This window comes from Pan troglodytes, chromosome 23, assembly GCF_028858775.2.
Source record: "Pan troglodytes isolate AG18354 chromosome 23, NHGRI_mPanTro3-v2.0_pri, whole genome shotgun sequence".
Taxonomy (NCBI): Eukaryota; Metazoa; Chordata; class Mammalia; order Primates; family Hominidae; genus Pan; species Pan troglodytes.
In genome coordinates, this window is record NC_086016.1 from 22882589 (window position 1) to 22902225 (window position 19637).

Below are 19637 nucleotides of genomic sequence, written 5' to 3' on the forward strand. Positions count from 1 at the left end.
CGAACAATGAGAGCAGCGGCCACCTGCTGGTCTGCAGGGATGGTGCCCTGGGCAGAAAGAATAGCAAGTGCCAGGGCTGTGCTGGGGCCGGGCTTGGCATGTGTGAGAACAAGACAGAGAATGAGGGAGGTGGGCCCACGAGGAGTGTGGGCACAGACAGCAGCCTCTGCCTGTGGTGCCACGCTGAAGACTCAGTATTGTATGTGACAGATGAAGGCTCTGAGAAGACAGCTCTGACAAAAGCTAGAGTGCAAAATCAGACTCAAACACAACCACCAGTCTGTGTCCTGAACACAATGGACCTTTACACTCTGGAATTTCTCAAACGGAGCAATGCACAGACACCCCCATGGGCCCCTTGCACACCCGCAGATTCTCCTAGGAGTCACATTCTCTCTTCAGATAGACTCTGGGTGCCGACACTCCCAAACACGCTCTCGAGGAGCAGTCTCTGTGATAAGCTGATCTTCCAGACAATCCAGAATATTCTTAAAACTTTTTAGATCATAAAATTTAAAACACAAATTAAAAAACAAATTATCATAAGGCCGGGCACAGTGACTCATGCCTGTAATCCCAGCACTTTGCAAGGCTGAGGCAGGAGGATCACTTGAGCCCAAGAGTTCAAGACCAGCCTAGGCAACATAGTGAGACCCTGTCTCTACAAAAAAGTCAAAAGTTAGCTAGACATGGTGGTGTGCACCTGTATTCCCAGCTACTTGCAGGGCTGAGGTGAGGAGGATTGCTTCAGCTCGGGAGGTTGAGGCTGCAGTGAGCCAAGATCACGCCACTGCACTCCAGCCTGGGTAACAGAGTGAGACCCTGTCTCAAAAAACACATAGGGCCAGGAGTGGTGGCTCACGCATGTAATCCCAGCACTTTGGGAGGCCGAGACGGGAGGATCACTTCAGTCCAGGAGTTCAACACCAGCCTGGCCAACATAGTGAAACCCCGTCTCTACTAAAAATACAAAAAATTAGTTGGACATGGTGGTGTGCGCCTGTAATCTCAGCCACTCAGGAGGCTGAGGCAGGAGAATCGCTTGAACTTGGGAGACAGAGGTTGCAGTGAGCTGAGATCGCACCACTGCACTCCAGCATGGGCAGCAGCGCGAAACTCTGTCTCAAAACAAACAAACAAACAAACACCCATAAACACAAAATGTATCACAGCCTCAGAGATCCCCACGAATGCCTAAGTGGCCCTGAATTTGGGAGGCACTGCTCAGTAATAGTCCTATCTGTCCCACAACAGACAGGAGTGCTGGGCTGCACCTACTGGCAACAAACACAGCAACCCTTGACTGAAGAAAGGTCCATGCCACAATCTCCTTATTCTGTAAGCCACTAATTTTGTCCTCTCTCCTCCACCTTTCACTGAGGAATGAGCTCTTGGAAGGACAGGGACACCCGCCTAGTAGCTGAGCCAGCCACATCAGTCCTGGAGAGCAGGTGGAGGGCAGATGCTGTGATCATCCCAGAAGAGAAGACACAGTTGGAGGCAGATGCATGGTCTCTACTTTCAGCTACCCTCAATGCAGCCTGGTCCCCAGAGGCCTGATGAGCGCCTTGTTTATGTGGTGACCTCAAGAGGGGCTGCTCCTGCACCAAGGCTATGTGTGCCTGCTAACACAGTAACCGTCATATACTCAAAGTGTCAGCTCTAAGAACTGGAGATGAGGAGCTGCAAGCCACTCTACAGTTATCAAAGGCACAGCTGAGGGGGTTTGTGCTGACCAAGCTGGTTGCCTGGTGTTTGGATTGGGACTTATTTACTTTGGAAAATATGCAGCAACGGCCCAGCACCAAAGTTCACATCAAAATCCCACTGATGACCTTGGCTGCTTTCATCTCTGAAGCGCCACTTCTCAGAAACACAGAGGTAAGTTGGGTTTCTAATGTTTCTGCTGATTATAAATTATTTTTGGTGTTTACGGATAGGCAACTGGTTCATTTTTCTAGCAAACTAAGAATTCAGAAGCTTTCTACACTGTTTTAGAAGTGGGAAATGGTTTCATTTTTCAATGTGCCTATTATAAAATTGTGTCAGTTCCATTGTTGGGAGAGTTGACAAAATTAGAATGGGAGCTGTGGAATAGATGAAAATATTGTACTTATATTAAATTAATCGAATTGGATAACTGTCCTGTGATTATGTATGAGAATATCCTTGCTCTTAGGTATTTTCCCTGAAGTATTAGTATTAAAGGTTAGAGGGGCCGGGTGCAGTGGCTCACGCCTGTAATCCCAGCACTTCGGGAGGCCGAGGCGGGTGGATCACGAGGTCAGGAGTTCAAGACCAGCCTGACCAACATGGTGAAGCCAAGTCTCTACTAAAAATACAAAAATTAGCTGGGCATGGTGGCACGCGCCTGTAATCCCATCTACTCAGGAGGCTGAGGCAGGAGAATCGCTTAAACCCGGGAGGCAGAGGTTGCAGTGAGCCGAGATCGTGCCACTGCACTCCAGCCTGGACAACAGAGTTAGACTCCGTCAAAAAAAAAAAAAAAAAAAGAAGAAAAAAGAAAAAATGTTAGAGGAACAAGATATAGGAGACCTACTCTCAAATGGTCTAGAAGAAAAAATGTGTATGTGCATGCCTGTGAGAACACACACGTACGTACACACACACACAGATAATGACAGGGCAAAGGTTCCAAAATTTTAAACCTGGTAAATCTCGGTACGGGTATACAGGAGTTGTTCTACTACACTATTCTTTCAACTTTTTTGGAAGTTTGAACTTACTTCAAAATAAAAAGTTTTCCAAACTTTAGGCAGTTACTTCTCTCCCATTCTGCCTGCTCTGTTGGGCCTGGAGACCATACACCAGGAGGGATGACGGTTTATCAAGTGTTATGCTCTGATGCGTGACTGAAAAGGCCAACCCAGCTCTGGCAATTAGCAAGAAAGCACAATATGAAGTTCCCAGGAAAAAAAAAAGCAAAACAAACTTTTGAATGATTTATCTTTAAAATATATTGTTTCTCTTCAAACAGTAATCTGGATTTAATCACAACCTAGTGATAGTTTTCAAATGTCTTCTACAATGTTTGTTATACTAAATAGCAAAACATCAGGAAGATTTACCTTCAGATCTTTAATTTCAATCCATAAAAGATATCAGAGATATTTTCTCTTTCCTCTGGTAAGGGAATGATGAAAACTATTTTTGGCTTTTTATCAGATAATGTGGGAACAGGGTATAAGAAGTTTCCAAATATAACTTCTGAATACCGGGATAAAACATGAATGTCTTTACTCTGCCACTCTATCTGGCCTCAGATACGTTTTCCTGAATGCTTATTTATTCAAGTTGGTTTTTGTTTTGTTCTTTAACCTTATTTTTATCTGAGAAGAAAACATTTTCCCCCTTTGTTCCTTCTTCTTTTGGCTTTCTTTTTTAAAATAGAGATGAGGTCTTGCTATGTTGCTCCAGCTGGTCTTAACTCCTGGGCTCAAGCGATCCTCCTGCCTTGGCCTCCCAAGATGCTAAGATTACAGGCGTGAGCCCCTATGCCTGGTCTTCTTCTTCTTGATCTTAGCCAAAAGGCCAAGAAGTGATAAGAGGAGGACACTTGAAGTGTAGTTGGGTAAGGAGCCTTCTACCAGCTGCTTACTTTCTTTGTTCCTGACTTTTAAAAGTGTGTTGCTATTGATACACAGTCTCCTGATATGTAAAATGCTGGGAGGATGAAGCTAAGTTACACAAAGTGCCATTCAGAAACTGGGCCCAGTTCTATTTGCAGCTACATATATTAGAAATCATTTCTAGAGGCCGAGCATGGTAACTCATACCTGTAATTCCAGCACTTTGGGAGGCCAAGGCAGGAGAATTGCCTGAGCTCAGGAGTTTGAGACCTGTCTGGGCAACATGGTAAAACCCCATCTTTACCAAAAACACAAAAAATTAACTGGGTGTGGTGGCACACACCTGTGGTCCCAGCTACTTCAAAAGGCTGAGGTGGGAGGGTCTCTTGAGCCTGAGAGGAACAGGCGGCAGTGAACCAATATTGTGCCACTGCACTCCAGCCTGGGTGACAGAGTGAGACCCCGCCGTCTCAAAATAAAAATAAAAAGAAATCGTTTCTAGAAACTGTTTTCCCGTGTGTAAACTAGTGGCACTGCAGCCTCAGGCAGGTGCTGAGATGGGGACCTGGAAAAGGCAACAGGCATTTTGAGTCAGAAATAATGTGACTTTCCTGCTCCAAAATGTGCAATTCAAAAGTCTTTCTTAGTTGTGACTAAAACAAACTTTGAACTTACTATTTCAACAGTATTATAAGGGGAAGACCCAAGGAATGGGACTGGCACTGGGAAAACAGCTAGGAAGCTGCTCTGCACGGCCAGGGAGTCTGGAAGCATCCTGGTACTCCAGAGCGAACAAGGCTGAGCGCTTGATGTGGGGCTAGAGGCTTAACCAACTTGGTTCGAATCTAGCCACTGCCACTTATTAGTGACAGTGACGAAAGGCTCAGTCTCCTGATATATAAAATGTTGGGAGGATGAAACTAAGTTACACGAAGTGCCTTATACAGCGTGTCAGGCATCCAACAGAGGCCATTATCAACATTAACCACACTGACAGCATTTCAAGCAGAGTATCCGAACAGTTACCCCATCTTCAGGCCTACTGAGTTCAAATATTTGCTTAACAAGAGCAGCCAGTAACTCTTACCTGGCCTCAACTGGCAGCAGATATTCTGGGCCTCAAATATCTATCTAATAGGAAATGGTCACAGACACAAAATAAGCTTAACAAAGGCAGTTTTTTTTTTTGTTTTTTTGTTTTCTGTTTTTTTAGATAAGGACTCACTCTATCCCCCAGGTTGGAGTGCAGTAGTGGCGTGATCACGGCTCACTGCAGACTCAAGTGATCCTCCTACTTCAGCCTCCCAAGTAGATGGGACCACAGGCGTGTGCCATCACACCAGGCTAATTATTTTTCTTTTCTTTTTTTTTTTTTTTTTTGAGACGGAGTTTCGCTCTTTTTGCCCAGGCTGGAGTGCAATGGTGCGATCTTGGCTCACCACAACCTCTGCCTCCTGAATTCAAACGATTCTCCTGCCTCAGCCTCCTAAGTAGCTGGGATTACAGGCATGCGCCACCACGCCGGCTAATTTTTTTGTATTTTTTGTAGAGACAGGGTTTCTCCATGTTGGCCAGGCTGGTCTCGAACTCCTGACCTCAGATGATCCGCCCACCTCGGCCTCCCAAAATGCTGGGATTACTGACCTGAGCCACCGCACCCAGCCTATTTATTTAATTTTTCACAGAGATGAGGTCTTGCTATGTTGCCCACACTGGTCTTGAGCTCCTGGGCTCAAGTGATCTTCCTGCCTTGGTCTCCCAGTGTTGGGATTATAGGCGTAAGCCACAGCGCCTAGCCGGCAGTTCTTTCTGGGGTGATTAGAAGTTGGGACCATGTATTACCTGTCTGAGTCAGCATTATAAACACCTATGGTCACTGTCCTGGCAAAACATGGAATCATCAAAGCTCATCTAACCAGAGTGCAGTTAATAACCAGGAAGTAAGCAAGAGAAAGACAAAGAATTTGGCAGTCAAAACAGATTTGACAGGCCAAGTCAGATCCTCCTCTGAACGAGTCAGAGGAACAAATAAAGACAGGATTGCCATAATGCCTCTGTGCTAAAAGCTTATCTTGTTTACTTAAATAAAGGGAGTGCCCCTCAGGTCTTGAGTAAGAGCTTGCTGACATCACCCTCACACAGACTTTATCTCTTGTTTCTAACCCTGTGTTAGAAGCAGTAACACAGAAGATTTAGTTGCTCCTGACAGCAGTGGGAGCTATTGTCTAAGAGATACAAAGGAGAAAAAAGTATACCTGCAGCAAGTGACATCACCTCTGGGGCTGCCACCACATCACCTCACTACGCCCTGAGGGGGTCTCAGCACTAGACAAGTTCCAAATCTTTTGCAAATTAAACAACCCCAGGTCAGGCGTGGTGGCTTATGCCTGTAATCCCAGCACTTTGGGGGGCTGAGGTGGGTGGATCACCTGAGGTCAGGAGTTTGAGACCAGCCTGGCCAACATAGCAAAACCCCATCTCTACTAAAGAAAATACAAAAATTAACCAGGCGTGGTGGTGTGCACCTGTAGTCCCAGCTACTTGGGAAGCTGAGGCAAGAGAATTGCTTGAGTCCAGGAGGCCGAAGTTGCAGTAAGCCGAGACTGCGCCACTGCACTCCAGCCTGGGTGACAGAGTGAGACTCCATTTCAAAAAATAAAAACAACAAAAGCCAATTACAACAACAACAACAAAAAAACAACGAATTAAACAACCCCAAAGATTGCACAAATTTCAAGTATCTTTAGAATATGTTTTCAGAAAGCCTGGCCCATGGACATTTTTCAACAGCATCTCCATTGCAAAGATGGAATGGTGTGAGTCACACAGGCATGGCTGAGTCACACTAATGCACATCCCTTCTAGGTACTCTCCGATCACCAGCCCCAGGTGCCCACTCAAGCCCAGCTTAGTGAGGTTTCCCTGACTCTCTGGGCACTTCCACTCCTACCACACAGGGTAGAGCCACACCCCTTTCCGCACCCCCATGTGCTCTGGCAGCATTATTTTGAGAGCCTTCGCTTTACTGCACGTCTGTCCCATCTGTCCCCTGACTGGTCCATGAGCCCCTGGTGGGAACTTTGTCTCTGGTAACTAAACACTGTCTGGAGGTGGTGGACAAGGTGTCTGGAGAAAAACAAACTCCTCCCTGGGATGCCTGAGCTCCCAGGATTCTAGAAGGTTAGTTTTGCAAACCTTTAAAGAAGGGATTTTCATCAAGGGGCCCACGGACCCTTCATTGAGGTTTATGAGTCCCACATCAAAGGTTGGGTGTCTGTTTATCTACATCAGATTCTCTTAAAGTCCATGATCCTAAAACAGTTAAGAACTAATGCTGTGAGGGCCTCTTCCTGGGTCAAAGCCACAGGGAACCTGCCATGTGGATGCTGCAGCGGGGTGCGGATCAGCCAGGCCGCCTTTCACTGTGTTCTGTTTTCCCTCCCAGCTTTAGCTCCGCCAAAATGAAACACTCGTTAAACGCACTTCTCATTTTCCTCATCATAACATCTGCGTGGGGTGGGAGCAAAGGCCCGCTGGATCAGCTAGAGAAAGGAGGGGAAACTGCTCAGTCTGCAGATCCCCAGTGGGAGCAGTTAAATAACAAAAACCTGAGCATGCCTCTTCTCCCTGCCGACTTCCACAAGGAAAACACTGTCACCAACGACTGGATTCCAGAGGGGGAGGAGGACGACGACTATCTGGACCTGGAGAAGATATTCAGTGAAGACGACGACTACATCGACATCGTCGACAGTCTGTCAGTTTCCCCGACAGACTCTGATGTGAGTGCTGGGAACATCCTCCAGCTTTTTCATGGCAAGAGCCGGATCCAGCGTCTTAACATCCTCAACGCCAAGTTCGCTTTCAACCTCTACCGAGTGCTGAAAGACCAGGTCAACACTTTCGATAACATCTTCATAGCACCCGTTGGCATTTCTACTGCGATGGGTATGATTTCCTTAGGTCTGAAGGGAGAGACCCATGAACAAGTGCACTCGATTTTGCATTTTAAAGACTTTGTTAATGCCAGCAGCAAGTATGAAATCACGACCATTCATAATCTCTTCCGTAAGCTGACTCATCGCCTCTTCAGGAGGAATTTTGGGTACACACTGCGGTCAGTTAATGACCTTTATATCCAGAAGCAGTTTCCAATCCTGCTTGACTTCAAAACTAAAGTAAGAGAGTATTACTTTGCTGAGGCCCAGATAGCTGACTTCTCAGACCCTGCCTTCATATCAAAAACCAACAACCACATCATGAAGCTCACCAAGGGCCTCATAAAAGATGCTCTGGAGAATATAGACCCTGCTACCCAGATGATGATTCTCAACTGCATCTACTTCAAAGGTAAGAAGCACCTTTACAGTTCTCACAGCAAACCCACAACATACTATTTTTGTATGTGGGTAGATTGAATGCCAAGAACTGTACTGTAGCTATAATTTATCCAGGAAAACTAGACACAAGATTGACTCTGGAACAGGGACAGGGAAGGCCAAGCTGAAGTGACAGTAGCATCTGACACTTACTGAGCCCTAACTCTGTGCTTTAACACAGCCTTGTGAGGTCATCACTGTTATTAGCATCCCCATTTTACAGAGGAAGCCACCAACGCATGAAGTAAAAGGATGGGCTGGGCGCAGTGGCTCACGCCTGTAATCCCAGCACTTTGGGAGGCCGAGGCAGGCAGATCACTTGAGGTCAGGAGTTCGAGATCAGCCTGACCAACAGACCAACATGGTGAAACCCTGGCTCTACTAAAAATACAAAAATTAGCTGGGCCTGGCAGTGGGTGCCTGTACTCCCAGCTACTTGGGAGGCTGAGGCAGGAGAATCACTTGAACCTGGAAGGCAGAGATTGCAGTGAGCTGAGACTGTGCCACTGCACTCTAGCCTGGACGACAGAGTGAGACTCCATCTCAAAAAAAAAAAAAAAAAGAAGTAAAACGATGCTCCAAGGGCACCCAGTTATTAAGGGGCAGAGCCAAAGCTGAACCCAGGGAGGCCAACCCTAGCAATCTGTTAAATTGGAAGAAATAATACAAAAACTGTTTTAGCATCTGGCCAGCCTGGATTTGAGTTTTCTCTTTTCCTTTCCCAATTATCAATAAGCAGGAATATAGACAAAAGGCTAAAGAAATGCACCTGTGAACTATTCAGCTTGAGCAGCTGACATTGACACCTACAAGTGCTTTTCAGGATACTTTTGAACTACTGGGCAGGTGGGATGGAGAAATAAATTACTATTTCCCCAGCAACTGTTCTGGGCTGAGCACAAGGGCACTTTTTAAGGAGGTCACCCCACACCCATCACACACACATAGGACCCCTGGAATCCTAGGAATAAATAAGCATGGATTTGTAAAATCCAAACCTCTCTTTTCAAACATCCTCACCTGGACCAGACCAGAAGAAACCTCTACTTTACTCTCTAAGCTGAGTGTGTGAAAGGGGAGACACAAGGAATGGTTCAGCTTCAGGACTAATTGTGGTGACACACAACCACTTCTCTTTGCCACCAAGGACTACCAGGTACCTGCAAAGGGCAGTACTTGGAGGCCAGTGCTTTCTGCTAGTTAGCTCCCGTGGTTTTATAGCAGCCCAGGCGAAGGAAGGAGACCCCCCCACCCACCCAGCTCCTGGCTTCTGTTCAGGGAAAGGGGGCCAGAGCCCCTCCTGATCTGTCCACACACCTGCTCTGTGCCTTGGCTGAGGCCCCTGCAGCTCTACAAGGCAGGCATTCTGCTGGATAGGCCAAGCAGGGTCACTCTGACACCCAGGTTTCCACCCCAAGGCAAGGCACAATGCTGGCCTCCTGTGGGTGGAATCAAAGGCTGAGTTCTAACAGGCTTGCGGCAGACACACACACAGAGACCACATGTACATGATGAACACACATATCCTTTTCATTACAGGTTATTAGTACAAGTTTTGGAATTGAGCAAACAAGAGTCTAAGCGCTGGTTTCACCACTTCTCGTTTGTGTGACCTCAGACAAGTCATTCAACATCTCTATGACTCAGTTTCCTTATCTTTATCACAGAGATGACACCCATTCTGACAGGGCCGAGGGAAGAACCATAAGCGATGGCGATGCAACAGAGTGGCACATGACAGGAGCTCAGCGAATCTGAGGGAATGAAACTGTAGATTACAATACTAGTACAATATGATAAACATATGATATTGTTAGTGACATTTATTTTACTTCTACTAGCAAATAACCTATGTTTAGGACTGACTTTAGAACAGGCTGGCAGAAGCATTTTTGGCAGCATCAAAGTCCTCCAACCTACTGGTCTGTTGGAGCCCCCCAAGTACACCAAAGAGCCTCTGCATTAGCCCTGGCTGAGGGTTCAGGGACAGGCAGAGAAGTACAGCAGTGAGCCATCCCTGCCTGCATGGAGGTGGAGAAATGATCAGGCATGGTCAGTTGACAATCTCCTAAACACAGTAACCCGTGTCATACCACAGTGTAAACACACATGCAAATGCTTCTGCTTCCTTTCCCCATCATGAGAATAGTCACTCAATGCTGGGCATCACAAGGGATCAAATGCTAGGAGTACCCAATCATTCATGGATGCTTCTCAAAGGGGAGGAGTGTCTAGAAGTGTAATTTTAATTTCACTTAATTTCATATGGAATCATCTCCATTACTAATTTTGTTCTAATTTTAATGTGATAATCACTTTGTAAAGCACAATAAACAGAGGCAGGCTCTCATGAGGAAGTCAGAAGGAAAGAATCCCAAGAGACATGGGACAGCTCCATCCAAACTGAAAGGGCCGTGATTCCCAAAAGAGCAATTTTGTCCCCAAGGTCTGAAGACACTTTTGGTTGTCACAACCTGGGGGGTTGGAGTAAGCATTACTGGTATCTAGAAGCGGGAGGCTGGGGATGTTGCTAAACACCCTACCATGCACAGGGCAGCCCACATTGCCACAAACTATTATGTGGCCCAAATGTCAAAAATGCTGAGGTTGAGAAACCCTGGGTGAGGCAGACTCAGGGAGAAGGGAATCGAGCTTCACTCACAGGCAGGCAGGAGCTGTCTGGTACTTCAACCTCCAAGACACCTCCTGCTCATCTCATCCTGGCTGCTCTACCCACCAGCTAGAAACCTTGAACAAGTTACTTCACTTCTTTGTGCCTCTGTTTCCTCATATGTAAAAGAGGGATAACAAAAAGCACACAACTTGCATGTTGCTAGGAGCAGAAATAAGATAATACAGGAAAGGTGCTGAGAAGAATGCCCGGCACATGGCCAGTTCTCAACTACTAGTCACCCATTACTATTAGTTACTCACATCTTAGAGCTAACATAGACATGGGCTTATTCCTGGATACACAGCACTGTCCCCATATCTACAGTGGTGATCCTAAGGGCAACATGGCATCACCCAAATGTCTTGTTAGTCACTACAGAATCACAGTGTGAGGGATGAAGGCCATCAAGACAGAGCTGAGGCTGGCAGGGTGGCTCATGCCTATAATCTCAGTGCTTTGGAAGGCTGAGGCAGGAGGATTGCTTGAGGCCAAGGGTTTGAGACCAGCCTAGGAAACACAGCAAGACCCCATCTACAATAAAAAAAAAAAAAAAAAAAAAAAGACAGAAAGAAAAAATAGCCAGGCGTGGCATGTGCTTGTAGTCCAAGCTACTGGGGAGGGAGGCTGAGGCAGGAGGATTCCTTGAGCCTGGGAGTGTGAGGCTGCAGTGAGCTATGATGGCATCGCTGCACTCCAGCCTGCATGACACAGTGAGACCTGGTCTCAAAAACCAAATAATAATAACAACAGTAATAAAAGCTGGAAAGAGCTCAAAGTTACTCATTTGACAGATGTGACAGATGAAGAAACAGAAGCGAGTTAGGTGCCTTACCATGGTCAAACAACTAGTTCGTATCAGACCCTACTCCAGAAACTATTCCAGTCCGGGTAACCTCTTGTTAACCTCTCTTGTTAGAAATGCAAATTTCTGCCCAAATCAGGCCTCAGGAATCAAGAGACTGTGGGGTCGGCTCTGCAGGCTATCTGAATGAGGCCTCCAGGGAAATCAGATTCACTCTCAAGGGTGAGACGATTTCCCTAAAGGAACCTTCTCATAACAGCCTCTTCCTGTGGCCTTTACAGGATCCTGGGTGAATAAATTCCCAGTGGAAATGACACACAACCACAACTTCCGGCTGAATGAGAGAGAGGTAGTTAAGGTTTCCATGATGCAGACCAAGGGGAACTTCCTCGCAGCAAATGACCAGGAGCTGGACTGCGACATCCTCCAGCTGGAATACGTGGGGGGCATCAGTATGCTAATTGTGGTCCCACACAAGATGTCTGGGATGAAGACCCTCGAAGCGCAACTGACACCCCGGGTGGTGGAGAGATGGCAAAAAAGCATGACAAACAGGTATTTCACACTGTGTGTTTGTTCTTTTGAGCTCCCAGATGCTGGGGGCGTCTGGGAATACTGGAAAATGGATCATTTTTTTAAAAAGGGAGAATTATGTACAAGTACCCAAGAACTTCCATACAGGGCCACTCTGTTAATTCAGCCCCAATTTGTTGCTTGAGATAAGAGATGATTAGAGAGCATTCATAAGGGACACATCTGCCCTCTAGGGGCCAGTTTCAGAAGTTAGAGGCAGATGACTTAGAGACAGCTTGGTGCTTGCTTTGTGGCTTCGAGTCCCAGCTTCATCATCCCTAAAATGGGTATAATTCCATTACTTCCCCGGGTCACTTGAGAAAATAACAGAATCAGCGATGCTGAGCGCCCCTCCCAGTACTTGGAACCTAGGAGGCACTCAAAAAAAGATTGGCTCAACTCTTCCCTGCCCAGGAAATTCCAAGGTCCTCTTAGCCTACCGAGGACACATCATTCATGATTTCCTCTATTATTATTCATTACTTTATAGTTAAAACTGCAGATGTTAAGTACTTATTGAGATTATTATTGGGTCATGGCAGAAAGAATGGAGAGGTCTTATTTCTGTTTTACTGCATACTGGCTAGGCCCATATGAAGAAGTGATTCTGGTTTGAACCTCCTTATAGGACAAGAATACAAACATACGCAACCAAACTGAGAAAAGTAGGCTCTCAGAGGAAGGCATATGCCCGGGTAGCCAGTCATCATGCTCTGTGAATTTTTCCTTAACAACGTCCCTTCTGTACCTGCCTCCTTCCATTCCTCCCTGCAGCCCGGCAGCTCTTGAGAAAGGCACTGCATCTTTTTTTTTTTTTTTTTTTTTTTTTTGAGACAGGGTCTTGTTCTGTCACCCAGGCTGGAGTGCAGTGGCATCATCATGGCTCACTGCAGTCTCAACCTCCTGAACTTAAGTGATCCTCTCACCTCAGCCTCCTGAATAGTTGAGACTACAGGCGTGCACCTTCATGCCCAGCTAATTAAACTTTTTTTGGTAGAGATGAGGTCTCGCTGTGTTGCCCAGGCTGGTCTTGAACTCCTGGCCTCAAGCAGTCCTCCTGCCTTGGCCTTCCAAAGTGCTGGGATTAACAGGCATGAGCCGCTGTGCCTGGCCCATTTGACTTTTAATTGAGATCTTACTTGGTGCAAGGTATGAGCTAGGTAAAAGAGTGAAGAAGATCAAGCCTTCCTGCCCATCCAGCTGGGATTGCACCTTAAATCTCTTTATCCCCTGCAAAGTGCCAGACTGACTCCACAGGCACTACTGTTGCTATCCGCCCCCTTAGGGATTGAGTAAGTTGAGGCAAAGATTGAGAATATTCAGCATTGTCTAGTATATACAGGAAAGGTTCTTTTTAAAAGTACACTACCAGATATTCGACTCCTTAATTACGAAAAAAAAAACCAAATGCCTAAAATTGGGAAACCAAACCAGAGAATTATTTTAGATGCCTTTTTAAACCATAAACCAGGAAAAGTTCTGCTGCTAACCTTGAAGATAGGAAACGAACCACACAGTCTCAAGGAAATAATCATGCAACAGAAAACACACCTCAGTTTTCAGTAGCGGAATTACAAAGGAGTGGGCTTCCTAAAATCCTCAACTGACAGTCCAAGAATATAAATTTTAATAAGTGCTATATCAATTCTGTGATAAATATAACCCGCGGCCCTTTAAAGGGAAAATCATGATTCTTTTGTAACTTGTGGTTCAATAAAACTGGGCCCCCCTTTCCTTTTCTGTCTAGAACTCGAGAAGTGCTTCTGCCGAAATTCAAGCTGGAGAAGAACTACAATCTAGTGGAGTCCCTGAAGTTGATGGGGATCAGGACGCTGTTTGACAAAAATGGCAACATGGCAGGCATCTCAGACCAAAGGATCGCCATCGACCTGGTAACCACTCCCTTGTCCACCCCCGACCCGTCCCCAGGGTCTGCCTCAGCACAGCCCCACCTCCACTTGCCCTTCCTACCCACCCCCCAATCTGATGTCCCAGCTTGGGGTGCTGAGTCTGCTCTTCGGCCTGGGTGGGGTACACAGAATGCCTAGTTTCATGGATGCCAGCTGGAGAGCACGGCACCTGGCAGACACTTACTGGGCAGGGGGGTCCCAAGAGCAGCCATGGGGTGAGCCCCACTCCCGCTGACACCAGAGACAGGGGAGACATGTGCTGCGGTCTGGGAAATAGCTACCCCCAGCCAAATCATGAAAGAGCCATTAAACACCGCACTATACACATACTTAACTTAAACCAATCAGGCGCTCAGCAAAAGAGAGAGAACACCAGTCCAAACAGTGCAGCAGACCCAGTTCCCCGTCCCGGAGAAGTGCGCAGCAGTGTGGGGAGCTGGAGCTGGGGTGGCTGTCCTGCACCAGCCCCCACGACCCTCAGACCACAGGCACTGCCAAGAGGGAACAGGAACCTAGCCGGCCTCTAAGTGCAACGGCTGCCCCTGACAGGTGGTGACAGATATTTTCAAGAGTGACCCTGACCAGCTGTGATTTCCACCTTACATGTTGTCTTTGGATCCTTTCCCTGAATGATATGAGATTGTGCTGGGCACTCTAGCCCTCTGTGTGCTGACCTCCAGAATCTGACAACTTTCCTTTCCAAACAGTTCAAGCACCAAGGCACGATCACAGTGAACGAGGAAGGCACCCAAGCCACCACTGTGACCACGGTGGGGTTCATGCCGCTGTCCACCCAAGTCCGCTTCACTGTCGACCGCCCCTTTCTTTTCCTCATCTACGAGCACCGCACCAGCTGCCTGCTCTTCATGGGAAGAGTGGCCAACCCCAGCAGGTCCTAGAGGTGGAGGTCTGGGTGTCTGAAGTGCCTTGGGGGCACCCTCATTTTGTTTCCATTCCAACAATGAGAACAGAGATGTTCTGGCATCATTTACGTAGTTTACGCTACCAATCTGAATTCGAGGCCCATATGAGAGGAGCTTAGAAACGACCAAGAAGAGAGGCTTGTTGGAATCAATTCTGCACAATAGCCCATGCTGTAAGCTCATAGAAGTCACTGTAACTGTAGTGTGTCTGCTGTTACCTAGAGGGTCTCACCTCCCCACTCTTCACAGCAAACCTGAGCAGCGCGTCCTAAGCACCTCCCGCTCCGGTGACCCCATCCTTGCACACCTGACTCTGTCACTCAAGCCTTTCTCCACCAGGCCCCTCATCTGAATACCAAGCACAGAAATGAGTGGTGTGACTAATTCCTTACCTCTCCCAAGGAGGGTACACAACTAGCACCATTCTTGATGTCCAGGGAAGAAGCCACCTCAAGACATATGAGGGGTGCCCTGGGCTAATGTTAGGGCTTAATTTTCTCAAAGCCTGACCTTTCAAATCCATGATGAATGCCATCAGTCCCTCCTGCTGTTGCCTCCCTGTGACCTGGAGGACAGTGTGTGCCATGTCTCCCATACTAGAGATAAATAAATGGAGCCACATTTACTGTGTATCTGTTATAATTCTCTATTTTTTGAAGCTCAAATATCAAAAGCCAAATCCAAATTCCTGGATAACTCCAGGTATGATAAAGGCTGAGAGGAAGTCACTTGAGCACCACAATGTGCCACAGCAGGGCATGTTCTCAGGACAGGACAGGTGTGTGCTGAATCCTGGGGAGGGTCTGTGCAGTACCCCAGAACTGTGGGGTGCTAAGTGGCACACAAGCCCCAGGGCTCCCACAGTCTATGCCAGGCTGCTGCAGCTTTCATCCCTCATACCTGGTCCTGCAGTGGGTCTGGTTTGACAGAGCAGATGACACCTGAGGAATATGTTTCTGGATCCTTCAATCCCTGGGTAAGACAAGTGAAATCCACAGAGGCTGTTCAGCACGCAAGAGTGCCAGTGCTCTTTCAGTGAGGGGATGACTGACGGTCACAGGTGCTGTGTGTGCAGGTGTCTAACTGTAACCCCCACAGCCTGGCAGATGAGGAAGACAAGGGTTGGAAGAGTTCTGAAACCTGTCCAAGATGCTGAAGTAGTGGTGCTGGGTTCAAGTGCAGGTTGGCTGGACTCCAGGGACCACACAAGGAGTCCTGTCACAGGCTTCTGACCCCATGAGACCAATACCAGTAAGAAGAGTGGTAAAAGGGAGTAGGGACGGAAGGGGAACGTCACTGCCCTGTGTAGGCATGCCTGTGGGTTATCTCACAGAGTCTCCTTACCCTCAATCCCTAGGGGGCTGGCACTGTTACCCCTCCTTTTTACAGCTGCAGAAGCAATTTCAGCTCACAGAAGGGAAGGCCTCTGCCTGAGGCCTGAATCCACACCCAGGCAGGGGGACCCTGCAGCCCTGCTTTCCCCTGCTCCCTTCCTGACTTCCCACACTGGGCTCTGCCTCCTTACTCTGCTGAGAGCAGATGGTGCAGGGGCTGGGTGAATTGCCCCAAGCCATCCTCTCGGCTTCCTGGTGAACCCTGATGCTGCGGATGGCCCACTCCTTCAATTCATTCTCCAATCTGCTTCACCCCTCTTCTTTTCTGTCATTCTCCAAACTGCTTCACCACTCTTCTTTTCTGTCATTCTCCAAACTGCTTCACCACTCTTCTTTTCTGTCATTCTCCAAACTGCTTCACCACTCTTCTTTTCTGTCATTCTCCAACCTGCTTCACCACTCTTCTTTTCTGGTGCCTGTCCTATATTTCTCATCTTGCTGCAGCTTCCTTTTGGCTCTTCTCATTTCTAAATGTAATAATCTCAAAAAACCCTTTTAGTCCTTTGCCATGTCTGTCCCATACCCAGAAAGGCAGTGGTCACTTCTGCTCACCCAGCGCCCTCTCTGCTACAGCCGGTGTGGAGTCCTCCACACTCTTGAGCATCCAGACACCTCCGTTTCAATGCCTTTTGTTCATGTACACCCACTCAGAAGCTCTCAGATCCCCTCTTACAGAAACTAGCCCATCTGTTACTCAAAGCAGGAGAGTACTCATTCAGAACACAGGCTCTGAGCCAGGCTGCCTGGTTTGAATCCTGGCTCTGCCATCTAGTAGCTATGAAACTCTAGTAGCAGGTTCTGTGCCTCAGTATCCTCATCTGTAAAATGGGGAGACTAGCAGCACTTACCTTGAGGGACTGCTGTGAGGATTAATCAAATTAATGTCTAGAAAGCATTTATTTATTTATTTATTTATTCATTTATTTTATTTTTTTGAGACGGAGTCTCGCTCTGTTGCCCAGGCTGGAGTGCAACGGCACAATCCTGGCTCACTGCAACCTCCGCCTCCTGGGTTCAAGCAATTCTCCTGCCTAAGCCTCCCCAGTAGCTGGGGACTACAGGCACGTGCCACCACGCTTGGCTAATTTTTGTATTTTTAGCAGAGATGAGGTTTCACCATGTTGGACAGGCTGGTCTCGAACTCCTGACCTCAGGTGATCTGCCCACCTTGGCCTCCCAAAGTGTTGGGATTACAGGTGTAAGCCACCATGCCTGGTCTGGAAAGCATTTAGTTCACTGCTTGGTTTTAGCAAGAACTAGGAAAGGTTGTCACATTATTCTCAATCTAAGAGAGTACGTAAGCCAGGCCTTCTTAACTGGGGAGCCTTGGGTAGATTGCTTCCATTTAACTTCCTGAGGTTACATGCAAAATCTTGAGAATAATATGGATTTCCATGGACAGAGAGTGCACAGTTTTCGAAAAGGTTCTCTGTGACCTAAAACATGTTAATCCACACACACCTGGTTTTGCAGGCACTGAGAAAACAAGTAAACCTTCCAAGGCCACAAAAGTGACTGGTGACACAAGTAAACTTGCTCTCAGTGAAATACATGAATGTTTTTCCAGAAGGAGGTGCATCTTATTAAATCACTATTATATGACAGTGGAACAACTAAGTCTCTAAGCATTAGATACCATTCAAAACGTTTAACTAACAAGCTAAATAACAACTGAAGTAATTTAATCAATGACATCTGAAGAAATATTATTCACAAAGTTGCGGTACAAAGATCACCAAATCTAGCCAGGAAGGAGCCTCAGAGATTGTACGACCCAGCTTCCTAGCAACTCCCTCAAAGTCACTGAGAACAGCTGCATTAGGGCCAAAACCCAGGCTTCCTGCCCCAAATCCACTGGTACTTCCATTCAACAGAGTAATCTGAGACACTGTGTCATCAAAGGTCACAGAATATACTCTATATACAAAATAGAGTATATCTTTCTTTTAAAAAATAAAATAAGTAGGCCAGGAGTGGTGGCTCACACCTGTAATCCCAGCACTTTGGGAGGCTGAGGCAGGTGGATCACTTGAAACCAGGAGTTTGAGACCAGCCTGGTGAACATGGCAAAAACTGATTTCTACTAAAAATACAAAAATTAGCCGTGCATGGTGGTGCACACCTGTAATTCCAGCTGCTTGGAAGGCTGAGGCAGGAGAATAGCTTGAACCCAGGAGATGGAAGTTGCAGTGGGCCAAAATCACGCCACTGCACTCCAGTGCAGACAGAGTGAGACTCTGTCTCAAAAATAAAAATAAAAATAAAAAAATTTAAAACAAAACAAACACACACACACACACATATATACACACACACACATACACACACACACACACAACAAAAAAAAACACCTCTGGAAATTAGCTTCTTCCAGAAGGTCCAAGGGGTAACCATAAAGTAAATGCAAGGACCCATGATCTCTGTGCTCTTTGTTGAGCAATAAAATCAAATATTTGTTTCCTCCCCCATAATATAACCATTAACTTTCACTAAAAATACACTTATTCTACTCATGTAAAAGGTCACATCAGGGGAGTATTTAAATGAGCATGTGCTAAGCTATCACAGATAACAGTTCTGCCTGTACCACCCACCCCAGCAGCCCGGAGAGGCGCAGGCTCACACACGATCCCACATGTAGGACCAGGAGTCCAACCTGGAACCCTGTGACCCTCAAATTTGTGTAATTTCAACCAACCTCACCACTCACTGCTTCCCTAAAGTGCAAAGTGCCCGACAGATTTCCACTATGCATATATTAAGCTCTAAATGACAACTGCTCAACATATTTGAAAGTCCACAAGAATACAGGTCATCAAGTTCTAATGGTCAAAGATCCTGGAACTCACTGATTTTAGTGTTGCCCTAAGCATCCTCCCTATCTGCCTAAAACTTGCTCTCCTGCAGAGCCTGCTGCCAACAGAGTGCCTTGGGCTTCATGCCCCTTACTTTTCCCTCCAGGCCACATAAAAGGCCCACATACAACAGCACTTTAAACACACAAGCATACACTACTCAACATTAACTACACAGTGGGAAAATTTCTGTTTTGAAAAATCAACCAATGGGGCCAGGCATGGTGGTTCACGCCTGTAATCCCAGCACTAAGGGAGGCTGAAGTGGGGCAGATCACTTGAGCTCAGAAGTTCGAGACAAGTCTGGGCAACATGGCAAAACCCTATCTCAACAAAAAAATAGAAAAAGTAGCTGAGAATGGTGATGTGCACCTGTAGTCCCAGCTACTTGGAAGGCTGAGGTGGGAAGACTGCTTGAGCTCCAGAGGTCCAGGCTGCAGTGGGCTGATATTGTGCCACTGCACTCCAATCTAGGTGCCAGAATGAGACCCTGTCTCAAAAACAATAAAAATAAAAATAAATCAACCAATGGGGGTG

At 46.8% G+C, this 19637-nt stretch overlaps 2 protein-coding genes across 10 annotated transcripts in view; one reads left to right on the top strand and one right to left on the bottom strand.

Moving 5' to 3' along the window:
- The window catches only part of PI4KA (phosphatidylinositol 4-kinase alpha), a 151007-nt gene that overhangs the window by 64485 nt on the left and 66885 nt on the right, over positions 1 to 19637 (bottom strand). The window lies entirely within an intron of this gene.
- Positions 1803 to 15481, top strand: SERPIND1 (serpin family D member 1). The gene is made up of 5 exons (XM_001167967.6): positions 1803 to 1881; positions 7036 to 7940; positions 11727 to 12000; positions 13766 to 13910; positions 14636 to 15481. The coding sequence occupies exons 2-5, from the start codon at positions 7052 to 7054 to the stop codon at positions 14825 to 14827; spliced, it is 1500 nt and encodes a 499-aa protein (XP_001167967.1). The 5' UTR covers positions 1803 to 1881; positions 7036 to 7051; the 3' UTR covers positions 14828 to 15481.

Bases quoted from the DNA above. Each gene is read 5' to 3' on its own strand.
- SERPIND1 (XM_001167967.6), top strand. From the start codon at position 7,052: ATGAAACACTCGTTAAACGCACTTCTCATTTTCCTCATCATAACATCT. The intron at 7,941-11,726 runs GTAAGAAGCACC...TGGCCTTTACAG, and splicing joins CAACTGCATCTACTTCAAAG to GATCCTGGGTGAATAAATTC. The intron at 13,911-14,635 runs GTAACCACTCCC...CTTTCCAAACAG, and splicing joins AAAGGATCGCCATCGACCTG to TTCAAGCACCAAGGCACGAT.